This window comes from Cyprinodon variegatus, unplaced genomic scaffold (assembly GCF_000732505.1).
Source record: "Cyprinodon variegatus isolate N-32 unplaced genomic scaffold, C_variegatus-1.0 Scaffold2055, whole genome shotgun sequence".
NCBI lineage: Eukaryota > Metazoa > Chordata > Actinopteri > Cyprinodontiformes > Cyprinodontidae > Cyprinodon > Cyprinodon variegatus.
The window spans coordinates 42,603-55,451 of NW_015152508.1; the positions used below are offsets into that span (position 1 = coordinate 42,603).

The following is a 12,849-nucleotide window of genomic DNA, read 5'->3' on the forward strand; positions in this document are numbered from 1 at the left end:
CTTACTCAATGCATTTTTAACTTTAAGGATGTATCGCAACTCCTCTTTATTGAAAAACCCCAAAATCTCTGCTATTTCAAAAAGCTGCAGAGAGAGCTCTGATGAAAACTAAAAAGGGAGATCATATTTCTCCAATTTTAGCTTCCTTTTATTGCCTCCCTCTTAAATCCAGGATGAAATTATAAATTCTTCTCAGATTTATAGCCTTTAATAATCCAACTCCATCGTACATCAGATACCTGGTTGTTTAATGGTTCCTAGAACTTCTAAAAGTACAATTGGAGGAAAATCTTATACTTATCCTCTCCAGTTCTGCTTCATTCATGTTTAAGAAGCTACTGCTGTCACTATTTTTACCTTTTTGTTTTTACATAGAAAATAGTTCTGAACCCTTGGTGTGCTCTCTATTAGCAGAATGGTGGATTATCGGTTAGAGCAGAGCTTCTGCATCCTTAGAAGGCAGCAAAGACTTAATGAATAAATTATTTTATTTCAGCTAAATAAGAAAGAAATAACTAAAAAATTACAAATTTATTATGCAAATATAATTTATAGACATGATTTTCTACTTATGCTTAAGTTTAAGTATACATAAATATATACATATTCACATGTGCTTACACACATTTCATTTATATAGTCAATACCAATAACCAATATGACCGCAACTATTGCAAACACATACATACATCTGACTACAGTGACTAGGAGCACTCTTTGAAGTTCACCATCCTTCTTCCATCTCATACATTTTTTAAGAAAACCTGTCTGAGCTACATCAGGGTTTTTAACTGATAAAATCCATGAATCAAATATTTTGTTTATGGTGATTTAATTTTAGGAAAATGTTCGATTTTTCTCATTAATCCACCGCTTCTGTAGCTCAAAGTGACATCAGTTCATCACTTTGTTCTTAGATGTGCCCTCATGACACCAGCTGCCCTCATACCACCAGCTGAAAGCATTCAGTGTGTTATATTTGTGACGATGTATTATTTTATAAGCATATTTCATAGCATGAATTTAGTTTCCCTTGAAATTAAGGTCAACTCCAAGAAGAGATACTTGAATTAAAGGCTAGTTTTTCAAAGCAATATATGTCATTTTCATCATAAAACTTTATTAGAAAAAAAAAATACACTCATTTTTTATTTATCTTTATTTTTCCAGTTTTGTGTTATTTCAATTACTACATTGGAAAAAGTCATTTTTTCTTAAAATAAGTGAAATTGTTCTTGAATTGAGGAGGTAAAAGAGAAATTTTTCCAATGAAACAAGACAATTTACATCTAATATAAGAAAACCAAATTGCATTGTCTTATTTCAAGTGCATATTATCTAAATATCTTATTTTAAGAGTAACAATACTCATTCCTATGGAAAATAATCTCATTTATCTGCTCAAATTAAGGGTAAATGCACTGAATTTGAGAAATGTTTACTTATTTCTAGATTGCTTTTCCAGCGTAATGTGAAATAATCTTTTTCTCTAAAGGGAGGCTGTGTAAACTTTCAAGCACAACTGTAGCATGTTTCTAAAGCTAGGGACTCTACACTATTTTTGCCTGATTTAACTTAGTTTAGATTTAACTTAGAACCAGAACTAAACATGGAGAAGCAACATTTAGTTCCTATGCTCCACTTATCTGTAACAAACTTCCAGAAAACTGTAAAAGTGTGGAAAGCCTGAGTTGCTTTAAATCAAGACTAAAAACACATTTGTTTAGGAATGCCCTCTACTGTTCTAGTTAAACATTTCAACAGAAACATCATTAGTTCAACTTTTTTATTTTCTTTAGTCCAACTGTTTTTAATGTTCTTTTTTGTTTCTGCATTTTTTCCCCTACTTGCTGTGATTCTGTTTTCTTTTCCTATATTTTAATCATGTAAAGCACTTTGCATTGTCTTTGTACTAATTTGTGCTATACAAATAAATTTGCCTTGCCTTGTCTTGCCTATCAGGCAGGTAAAGACCGCCTTAGTATTGCTAAGTCAGCAGGAAGAAGTAGCAAAAGAAAAAAAAAAAAGAAAAACTGTTGGGGAATAATAGGGGTGAGATGGTCTGCATGTGTGTGAGAAGGACTGACCGGACCCAACCTCAGCCGCAGTCCAACAATCTTGTTTTCATTTTTAATGAGGATCTGGACACAGTCAGGTAATTTAAACCATGTAGTGATGTTTGCCAGATTTTGGTGGGGAGGGGGGGTAATGGAAATATTACCTGTCCAGATTTTTTAAACAGTGTATCTTTCATTACTGTCACCTACGGCTATATTTATATCCTCGAACAATCCCCTGTAAGAGCATCCAAAAGAGTTTTCCCAGCTGCTTTTATTTGGTCTAATAGTTCCTGTTTCTGTGATTCCTCAGCTGGATCGCGGGGCCAAGTTGAAACTAACACTCTGGTAGTTGGAAAATGTTGTCTTTTCAAAATCTGTTATGAGCTTTAGTTGCTATGTTGATACTGTGGGCTTTTTGAAATGTCTTTATGCAGAGATTAAACTACGACATCCTGCAGTATTAGATGTGTAAAGATGTGCAGCTGGAGTAAAGTACAGTAAATGAGTAGTATTTTTTTCTTAAAATAAGGGATTTTTTTTTCTTGAATTGAGCAGGTAAGTGAGACACTTTGCCAGTGGAACAAGACAATTTATATTTAAAATAAGAAAAAAACAATTGCTTTGTCTTATTTTAAGTGCATACTATCTAATTATCTTATTTTAGGAGTAAATATACTCATTACATTGGCAAAACATCCTATTTACTTACTCAAATTTGGGTTAAATACACTTAATTTCAGAATTTTTTACTAATTTCTAGTTTTTTTTAGTGGTGTAGGTATTTTTTCTTCCATAGTCATTTTTTCTACTCATTTTGACCACTCTCACATTCTTTAGTTTGTTCTTTTTATTTGCTTCCTTAAAATTAGATTAATTTTTTTTTCCCTCGCTGACTGTTTAGCAATTTTGGAGTCACTTCAAAATTAAGTCCTGGTGCTTTACTAGATAAAGCTAAAATCTGTGTACCTTTAGGAAAAGCCTACCTGTGCATCCAAAGGCGACCACTCCCACTGACACCAGGTTGATGACGTAAGCCTGCTTGTTGGTGAACATTTCCAGCCAGACGTCAAACACGCTGACAAAGATGAGTGGCCCCAGTGCCAAGATGTAACCTGCAGAGGACGGAAAAGGCTGATATGTAAATATATTCCTGCCGTTGTCTGTGATGTGATTGAATTCATTGTGCAATCATCAGCTTTGCTGCAGGTGAGATCCTGTTGCAGAGCTACGAATGTATCAACTCCACAGAAAAGCTCTCAAGCGAACAACACACTTCAAAAGTTTCCCCCTCAAGGCTGCAGGCAGAGCTATTTTAAGTTACAAAGAATAGAGTGGTTAAAGCTCACATGCACCAAGTGGAAATCAGCACAGAGTCACAGAAACTCTCCTCAGAGATATTCTTTCAAAAACTCTTCTTGTTTCATTCTTGCTCAAAGATGTTTTTACTTTTATTTCTGGCACTACGAAGCCTTTACATTCCTTAACTTATCTCCAACACAAATGTATAAAATCATAAGCATAGAATAGTTTATTTTAAAAGCATTTTTAGGCATCACTTTTAAAATGTGTTGAATGTATCAGAGGGAGTTCAGAGCATCTTATATTAATCAACCATTTAGATGCTTTGAGACATTACAGCAACATTGAAAAGATGTAAATAATTATGAAAAAAAATATACAAAAACACTGTGCATGCATAAATGTCTTTGGCATTTCTAAATGCCAGAAGGAGAACGCAAACATGGCGACTTGAACCTACCCACAGTAATCCTGGTGTGCATGCTGAGTCTCTCCACCAGCACATTGTTGAGGATCACAGCCAGCAGAGCAACCACTATATAGGTTAGACTCATGTCAAACACTATGGGTGTTCCTGAAATACAGGAGAAAGATGGAAATGCTGAGGCTGTGGGTGTCCAGGTGGTGTCTTTGAACGTCATGTACATTCATACCCTGAAACTTGCAATGTAGGTAGTCGACATCAGTGATGAAGCTGTTGTAGGGAAGCAGGAAACCCACTCCAGCCAGGAGCATTGCAAAGTAGATGCCATGGTAACGGTCATCAGGGATGGGCTGCTCAAATTCTGAAGAGGGAAATGAAAGGAGTCAAGGGTTAGAAATTAAAACAGTGGGGATATGACACACTGCTATGAATCACTTCAAGAGATTTTCCATCTTTTTTGCAATTCAAAACAGTTAGGTTGGGATAAAAAATGAAAAGATGCATTAACCTGGTTGCGAAATCGGTTTCTTTAGTACTTGATGTTCTCTTTAAAGAAAAATCAACATGAAGTAAAATTCAGTTTCAATTACAATTTCCCTGACTATTAATCATAGTTATAGTTTAAAGCCTTAATACTTTCACAGAGATATTTCACCCAAATCTTAAGATATATGTAAATTTACTACATTAAAAAACATCCATCCATCTCACAACACGCTTATCCCTGTTGGGGTCGTGAGGGGTGCTGGTGCCTATCTCCATCTGTCTACAGGCGAGAGGCGGGGTCCACCCTGGACAGGTCGCCAGTCCATCGCAGGGCAACACAGAGAAAAACAGGACAAACAACCATTCACGCACACACTCACACCTAAGGAGAATTAATACAATTAACCTAACAGTCATGTTTTTGGAGTGTGGGAGGAAGCTGGAGTACCCAGAGAGAACCCACGCATTCTCAGGGAGAACATGCAAACTGCATGCAGAAAGACCCCGGACCAGGAATCGAACCCGGAACTTCAACAAAAACCTTTTCAATAAAATGTACATGATCCATATTAGCATAATAAATGATTTATCTGAAATACATATTTATCGGGTTTATGTATTTAGTACTAATAAAGTATACTAACTCAAAATGTATACTAATGGTTGTATTTATTTAAAATACATAAAATATATTGTTTGATTTGCATAAAGGTAACCTGATTATTGTGCAACTTTATGAACTTTATGTATTTAAAATAAATACAACCATTAGTATTAATTTCTACTACAGTAAGTATTCTTTATTAATTCTAAATAAATAAACTTGACAGTTATGTATTTTTAAAAAATAAGTTCTATTAAATTAATGAAGCATCATATAAGGTTTATTTAATAAGTTGTGTTACAATTATCTAAATAAATGTTCATAGGAATTTTAGATGTTATAAAATTACATAAATCTTAAAATTTAAGTGAAATATTTTTGTGACACTATCCACCTCTCCATGTGCTTCTGTTTATCACACAGCTTGTGGCTCATTTGCAGAGCTCTGAAGAACTTAAGGTAGTTTAGTCATTTGATTAACGTGTGCAAGGCAAGGGACCCATCTAAATGCTGCAGGACACTTGCCCTAGAGGATTTCTGTTAGTAACCGCTGGTTCAATGTATACACCCTGTTATGATCATAAGAAACTTGGAGGAAATAAAAATGGCCTCACAAAAACTGCTCATTACTCTGATCAGAAGGGCTGCCAAGAGACAACCCAGAGGGAGCTGCAGGGATTTCTGCTTAACACTGCTTACATTGGGATATGTTGTGGATCAGAGTTTAGCTCTTTAGTTCAACTCTCAAAAGTTTTTTTTGGCACAGAAACATACATTTTAACAAAATACCCAAGAGAATCTAGCTGCAGCCCTGCACTGTCAGAACCTGTAGTTTATTCAAAGCATTTTAAAGTAAAAGTGAAGAAAAAATAAAAGCTAGTATACCTGAAATATTTTACATTCTCGTGTTTATTTCCTGGGTCTTCATAATAGAAGTATGTTTGTCTATTCATGTGTTTCACAATGTACATTCATATAATCTCTTTCCAGCTCACCTGGATAAGAAAAAAACAACATTATCACGGTTCTTTTATAAAGACATCTTTTATGTATGTTTGCAAGTATTTGCAAGTATCATATATTCTTTATTCTTTTAGTATTGTTTGTGCTATTTTCTTACCTATGCTTTTGGACCACATAGATTTGCCAATGGAGGGTGTTTGATTTCAAATCAACTTCAAGATCAAGATCTGTTTACTCACAATAAATTACTGAATATCTAGATACATCATCAAAATAGCCAAAAACCTTTGTTTTTTTACCTACGACAACAGAATAAAGAGTAGACACAAAACAAACTTTCAAATGTCTGATAAATGTGTCAGAACTGATCAAATTACAGACCGTTCTGCACTGATCCAAAAGGTTCTGGCAAAAAAATATTATTTTCTACAATCATAATGAGTCAAACACGCTAATGAGGAGGAAGGATTCTGCTGCAGCAGATGGAGAAACTGGTGAAGTAAAAGTCTCTGCCCTTCTGACTGCTGAGAAGCAGATTACAGGGGTTGGTTTGTTGACAGAAAACTAGCTGTCAGAGTTGGTTCATTAAAAGACTGTTTTGCAGCAGAATCCTTCTCATGGATAAAGTATGATGTGCAGGGTCTCTATGGAAGTGCTCCTAATCCGTCTCTAATCCTGTAAACTCACTTTAACCAGCTTTGAATTATTTGGAAGGAAGTAGATTTTACAGCAGACTAAGGTGGAAAAGTAGTTCTCACTATGAAGTAACAACAGCTGATCTGCTGATGGTTTTTGTTGATTGTGTAGACAATGTGTAGAGAATGTTCAAATAACATGAAAATAGGAGGCAGCTTGACTCTTGCTCAGTTTTTCTAAAGACGTTTTGACACCTATCCTGGAATCTTTGTTAGTTCACACTAGAGCAAACTGTAATTGGAGCGCTGCACCATGGAGGCCCATCCACCGAAGCCCATTCCAACTCAGATGCAAATTTAAAAAACCGGCCTGTTTTAGAAGGCTTGCGTGATAATAAATGTACAGGTTTCGATTTAAATGGAAAATCAACATCTATTTACAAATTAAACAAAACCGTAACAAAAAAAAACAAATTATAGAGCTAAGTAACGGCCATACAGTTTATGATTGAACTGAAAGAACCTTTCTAAAGCTGAAGAAGAAAAAACTAAAACGGCAAAGATTCAAAACTGAAAAGAAATTTTTAAAGTATATTAAAGAATAATCAATCATTATCATTTATGTTATTAGTTTGACAAAAACAAAAGGGTCACTGTTTCAAAATTTTTTTCAGTTTACATTATTTTTTCTCCAGTTTTAGAAATATTGTTCAGATTCAGTGATGCACGTTGTGGAACTTTTGCTTTACATTTCTGGGTTTGATTCCTGGTCTACGTTTTTTTTGCATGGAGACTGCAGTTTCTCCTCATGCATGCATGGGTTCTCTCATCCGAGCCACACTAATATAAATGTTAGGTCTCTGAATTGTCCTTGGTTGTGAGTGTACATGGTTTTATGTTTCTGTGTGGCCCTGCAACAAACTGATGATCTGTCCAGGGTGTACCCCGCCTTTCGCCCATAGACTGGTGGAAATAGCACCACCATGACCCTGACTGAAAAAGCGAGAGAAGATGGATGGATGTTTAGATTCAAATCTCTCCTTTTCAGTTATTAAAAATACTTTTTGGCTTAAAACCTTTTTTTTCCCCAAATATATATTTAGGAAAATATAATATATTTACGGCATAATTTACAATAATATAAATGTACAGCACTAGTGGCTCATTTTATGGACAGTAGGCTGACAGGAAAGAGAGGGAGTGGACATAAGTCGGATTCGAACCCGGGTCATCTGGGTCAAGGGCTAAGCCCTCTGTACATGGGTCATGTGCTCCAACAACTGCACCACCGAAGCACGCCCATATTTTACTTATTTCCAAAAAGAGTTTTCACTTTAAATAAAATATGTTTTTGAAAAAAAAACTTTTTGGTCTTTATTTAGCCATTTACAGGGGAATGTCATTGCATGCACTATACATGAATGCACTTAAGATTTGGACAAAGTCTGCATGCATCGCCTGATATCACTACATTACAAAAATGCTTATATCAACCAAAATATTGTTATACCGGCACATCAGTCTGTCTCTACTGAAGACCTTTGCATGAGTACTTTCTGTCTGGGTTGGCCGATGTGTTTTACATAAATCCTCCAGTTTGGGTTTTTATATTGAATGTGAACACTTCAACAACATTTGGTGGCAATATTGGCTGTCATCTGCTCTCTTCCTATATCACTTATTCTAATATCAAATGCTCAATGGCAGTATAGAATCAGAAATAAAAAGAATAGTATTTTCTTCATTCTAACTCTATTTAGTCGAGTGATCCGAAGGTTATTAATGTTTCTATTGCAGGGAGATATATACATGTGTATATTTATATCTTGCTGAGCAGAGAAATAAGTCTCCAAAATCTTAAAAGTAACATTTATTTTAAGCTTGATAAATGTTGCTGAAGTGTATTTGAATAGCTACCAAACAAGCAGCAGTGTTCCCACTGGACAGGTTTTATCACACACCACTGCAGATTAATTACCTGACAACCCCTCACACAACCCATAAAAACAAACAGCCATAACCAATTATTTCTGTCTTTTAACTGTGAAACAATAAACACCAGCTGATTTAAACTCTGCTGTGAGACACACAGCAGAGTTTAAATCTTTAAAAACATCTCTACTGGCATTTAATCATAACAACTGATGTATTTGCGTTTAAAGTCAGTCTCTTTCAGAGTGACTAGAGAGCTCTGCATGTAGGAGGCAGTTTGGCTCCTACATGCATCTGGAAAGCATGAAATGTTTCTCAAAATAAGTTTACATATTTATCTCCCTGCATTTATGATGTGTTCATAGAACATTTCCTGCACACGTGCAGATGATGGCTAAAGGGCTAAAAATTAGAATTTAAATATTTTTAAAGATACTAGTTCAATAAAACCATATAAACTAACTTTAGATAGTTTGTCACTAATAGAATGTGCTAATTTAGATTTTAACTTCCTCTCGGAAGCCAAATTTGGAAAACTTCGCACAAAGAGAAAAGACAATTAGGAGAAATGTATTGATACAACTACTTTGTCTTTGGTGCTCAGACCTCGGCAGGAAACATAGCACTTAATTTTGATAGATATGCATGAACAGGAGCAAAGAATAGGGCTGTTGCCCCAGGCCTGAAACTGGTGGAATGGAGTTGGATGAAGTTGGTCAGTCTGTAGACTGCTGGTTAGTGAGATGGTATGCTGAGCTTAATGGGGAGATCCAGTGGACTGCGTGAGCTCATACTAGAGCTTCACTCAGGGACCTGGAAGATGGAAGTCCAGGTTGGATAACACAGGTTAAGAGAACCTCTACATGATGAGCAAGCATTGAGCGACAGTGGAGAGAAAAAACTCCCAGTTGGGAAGAAACCTCTGGCAGAACCAGGCGCAACATGTCGGTCTTCTGCCAGACCGGTTAAGAAGCTAAAGGGAACGCAGTAAGAGTCCGGGAGGATGGTGGAGGAGGGGCTGGAGGTGAGTTGAAACTAGGTTATCTGAATGAAGTCACAGCGCATCCACCGCCTGCACACAGGAGCAACAGGTGCTTATCGGAGGCCTTTTAAGATGCACTTTGAAAGCCGATTGGGTTTTCTTAGAGGTGTGGTTCAAAGCTGATTGGCTGTGTCACAGGTGGATGAAGGAAAGCAATGAGTTTCTTCAGTTGAAGTTCCGCCTAGGCTCCATGTTAGATTTGCCTCTTGGAATCCAAAAAACATGTTCTGCTCCCTCTCTGAAGCTAAAATGCATGTTAAAGTGTTCACTTGTGGAGCAAAACGTGTGCTCAGTGCCCTCTTGGGAACCAAAACACATGTTAAAATGCCCCCTTGGAAGCTGAAACTCATGTTTAATGCCTTCTTAGGGGCCAATATGTGTGCTAAAGTGCCCTCTACAGTGGTGAGTATGTGCTATATGCGCCTTTTTTTGTAAAATTTTCAATGGTAGCTTCCATCTTAATCAGAGGTGTCATCAGCTGTAGTTCCAAACGACAGTGAAGGTAGCCTCTGATGAAGACAAAAGATACCATAAAAATATGCCAGGTTTGTCTTTAGACACATAAACAGCATGTCTGCTAACAGGAGAAAAAGAGAAAGTCTATTCAAAGGTTTTCATACTCCTCTAGTTTACTTACTGATTCCGCTTTTGTGATGAAATCAGTCTAAAATTATTCTTCATAATCCAGCTGCTTTTATTACTTTGGGTAAAACTGGAGCAAAAAATTACACTATAGAACACACGCCTGTTGAAACAAAATAAAACATTTCACGGCATTGCATAGTTTTCTATTGGTTTGAAAAGAAACTAAAGGTGATTATAAAAACCCACAGTAAGCAGAGCTGAGGAAGGAGAAGTAGATGAGTCTGGGAGACACTGTATCCAGGGCCCTGGCTGTGTGTCTGTCTTCACTCATGATCTAATTAAACCGGCCTTTGTGCAACCTTTGTAACCAGGCAACAAGGCAATTATGTGTCAACAGGTCTGCCTGCCTTGCTTTACACAAAACATGTTGCTTTCTCCTTCTCCTCCAACGTTATCTGGACATGTTTATCACACACCTGTTACTGACCCTGAAAACAAACCTGATAAAAAAGCAGCGTCCGATTCTTGATGTTATTTCATACACTAAGAAGGAAATAATTTGTCCTCACTGCAAGAAAATACCTGCAAAGGACAAACTAAATCCATTGTGTGTTTTAATTTTTTTTTAAGTTAATACAAGAGCAAAGTGGATTTAATCCCCAGGAAATGTTCATAATTAAAGCCACATCTAATCAAAGTATAACAGCAGGACCTCCAGCGATGATGTGCTTGTTGAACGCTGTTTTCTCTCCTGTTTTTTCTTTACTATCCTGCTCAGCTAACTCCTACATTAAATCCACTTTGTTCCTCTGCTGTCTTTTTATAAATAGTGCAAAACATGAACACAGAGAAAGAGAGAAAGCAAGAAGTGCTCACCGGGCTCAGATAGAGCCAGCACTCCTCGCTCTGGGGCGTCTTTACTGATCTCCTCCTCCTCCAGCTGATACGAATCGAAGCTGTAGCTCTGCACCACGCCGCTCTCCCTTCCCTCTCTCCAGCCCTCCCTCCCGGGATCCCTCCATCCAGCCATTCCTCGATCCCTCCACCCGTCCCATTCCTCGGGCGTCTGGGCCGGCGTTGGCCTGCGACGCTCCGCTCCCACTGAGCCCATTTCTGTCCTTGAAGAATGCATGAAGACACACAGAAGACTCCTCTGAGCTCAAACTGCTACTCGCACCTTAGAGCCTGCATGTTAAACAAAACCCCAGCGATGCGCCCTTGGAAGAGATGCAGAAGAGCTTCAGATGTTGGAGGATCTGCAGGGGGAAACAACAGGAGAGTGGGGTTAGGATGGGAAAGAAATGGAGAGGCAGGCTGGAACAAATGATCTGTCAGAGCTTTGCTCAAAATAACTTCAATGAGTCGTTAAAACACGGTTTGCTTCTGTGTACGTTGATTTTGCTAAATGAGAAAGTGACAATGGATGGGTGACAGGAGGGGTGGAGAGCTGAAGGAGAACGGTAAAGAAACAGAAAAACAAAGTAGGATAATGATTTGGTTGAACTCAGTTTAAATCACCTCATCTTTGCTGCTTCCAGCTTCTAGATCTGCTTTAAAGCTTTCCTCCGGTTTTATGGAAAGAGGTTAAAGTTTAATTAGACAGACCGTTAAGTTTGAAGTTGTTCCTAAAGAGCCTTGCAAAATTATTCAACCACTTTTAACATTCTTTTTTTTTTTTTACAATACAGCCACAAACTAAAAAGCATTTAAAATTGCTAAATGACTAAAATAGTCACATTTTAAAAGTTTTTGTCAAATAAAATCTAAAAAGTATGACACTATAGACTAGGGCAGCAGTTATCATTTATCTTAAATACCAATAATAGTAATAGTTTTTTCAATTTTAATCACAGAAATAGACCTATTCTTAATCAATTAATACTCCTCAATAAACAAGCAATTGAACTACATCACAGACATTTACCACACATTTTAAATCATTATTAATCGATAAAACATGTATTTTAATGCTTAGAAATGCAATTTTAGGAGTTCTGAATCAAGCATATTTACAGACAAAGAAGCGTTTTCATCATGAATACAAATGTTATTTATTTTCCCTACAGTTTAGGCTCAGTTATTGCTCTGAGAGGGTTTCTCCTTAAACAAATGAAATGTTTTAGAGTCTGTGTATTCCAGTAAGTGATTCTTCCATTAATGATGTGTTCCATCATTTCAGCAATCAGTTAATCACCATTATTCTCACTAATTGCTTCAGACGTACTATTTAGCGTGTGACCTTTCATAGTCAAAAAATAAAAACACTTTTTATGTCTAGACATAAAAGCAAAGAAAAAGAACTTTGTGAAAAATAACTTTTAGACCATCAGAAGGAATGCTTTCTTAGGTGGAACATTTTATTTTTGTTAAAAGGTAAGAAAAACAATGAAAGACACAGTTTGCATCCAACTAAAAGCTCTAAAAAAAAAGGTTATTCTTATGTTGAAATTGAATTTAGAAATTACATCAAAACAGACAACAAAGCCTGCTAAAGCTACCCTGTTGTATTTTTGATAATACATCCGATTTGACCCAAACTTGGCCCCCCTACAGATCAGAACCCCCAGGATGTAGGTTCCTAATGTAGGTCTGACCCACCAAGCAAGTATAGCCTTCATCAGAGAAGCAGCCGAGAGACTCATGGTAGCTTTGGAGGAGGAGACACATGGCGAACAGAGAAAGGGCTCCACATAGAAAACACCATCTGCAATTCAACTTGAATAAACAAATCTACAAGGTGGTGGCAGCATCATGCTGCTGGAAAGATCCACAGATTTGATGCTTTGATGCTTTGTTGTCGTTTTTTTGCCGCGCCGTGA

General features: G+C 36.8%; 1 protein-coding gene across 1 annotated transcript in view; it reads right to left on the minus strand.

The window, feature by feature from the left end:
• The window catches only part of LOC107105090 (equilibrative nucleoside transporter 4-like), a 23,944-nt gene extending 12,663 nt beyond the window's left edge, over nt 1–11,281 (minus strand). The window contains exons 1-4 of the mRNA XM_015405208.1: nt 10,907–11,281; nt 4,013–4,144; nt 3,820–3,933; nt 3,027–3,172 (exon numbers count right to left, since the gene is read on the minus strand). Of these exons, the coding sequence (XP_015260694.1) occupies nt 3,027–3,172; nt 3,820–3,933; nt 4,013–4,144; nt 10,907–11,162 (648 nt within the window). The 5' untranslated portion in view covers nt 11,163–11,281. The remainder of the gene's footprint in view (nt 1–3,026; nt 3,173–3,819; nt 3,934–4,012; nt 4,145–10,906) is intronic.
• Between the last annotated feature and the right edge of the window lie 1,568 nt (nt 11,282–12,849).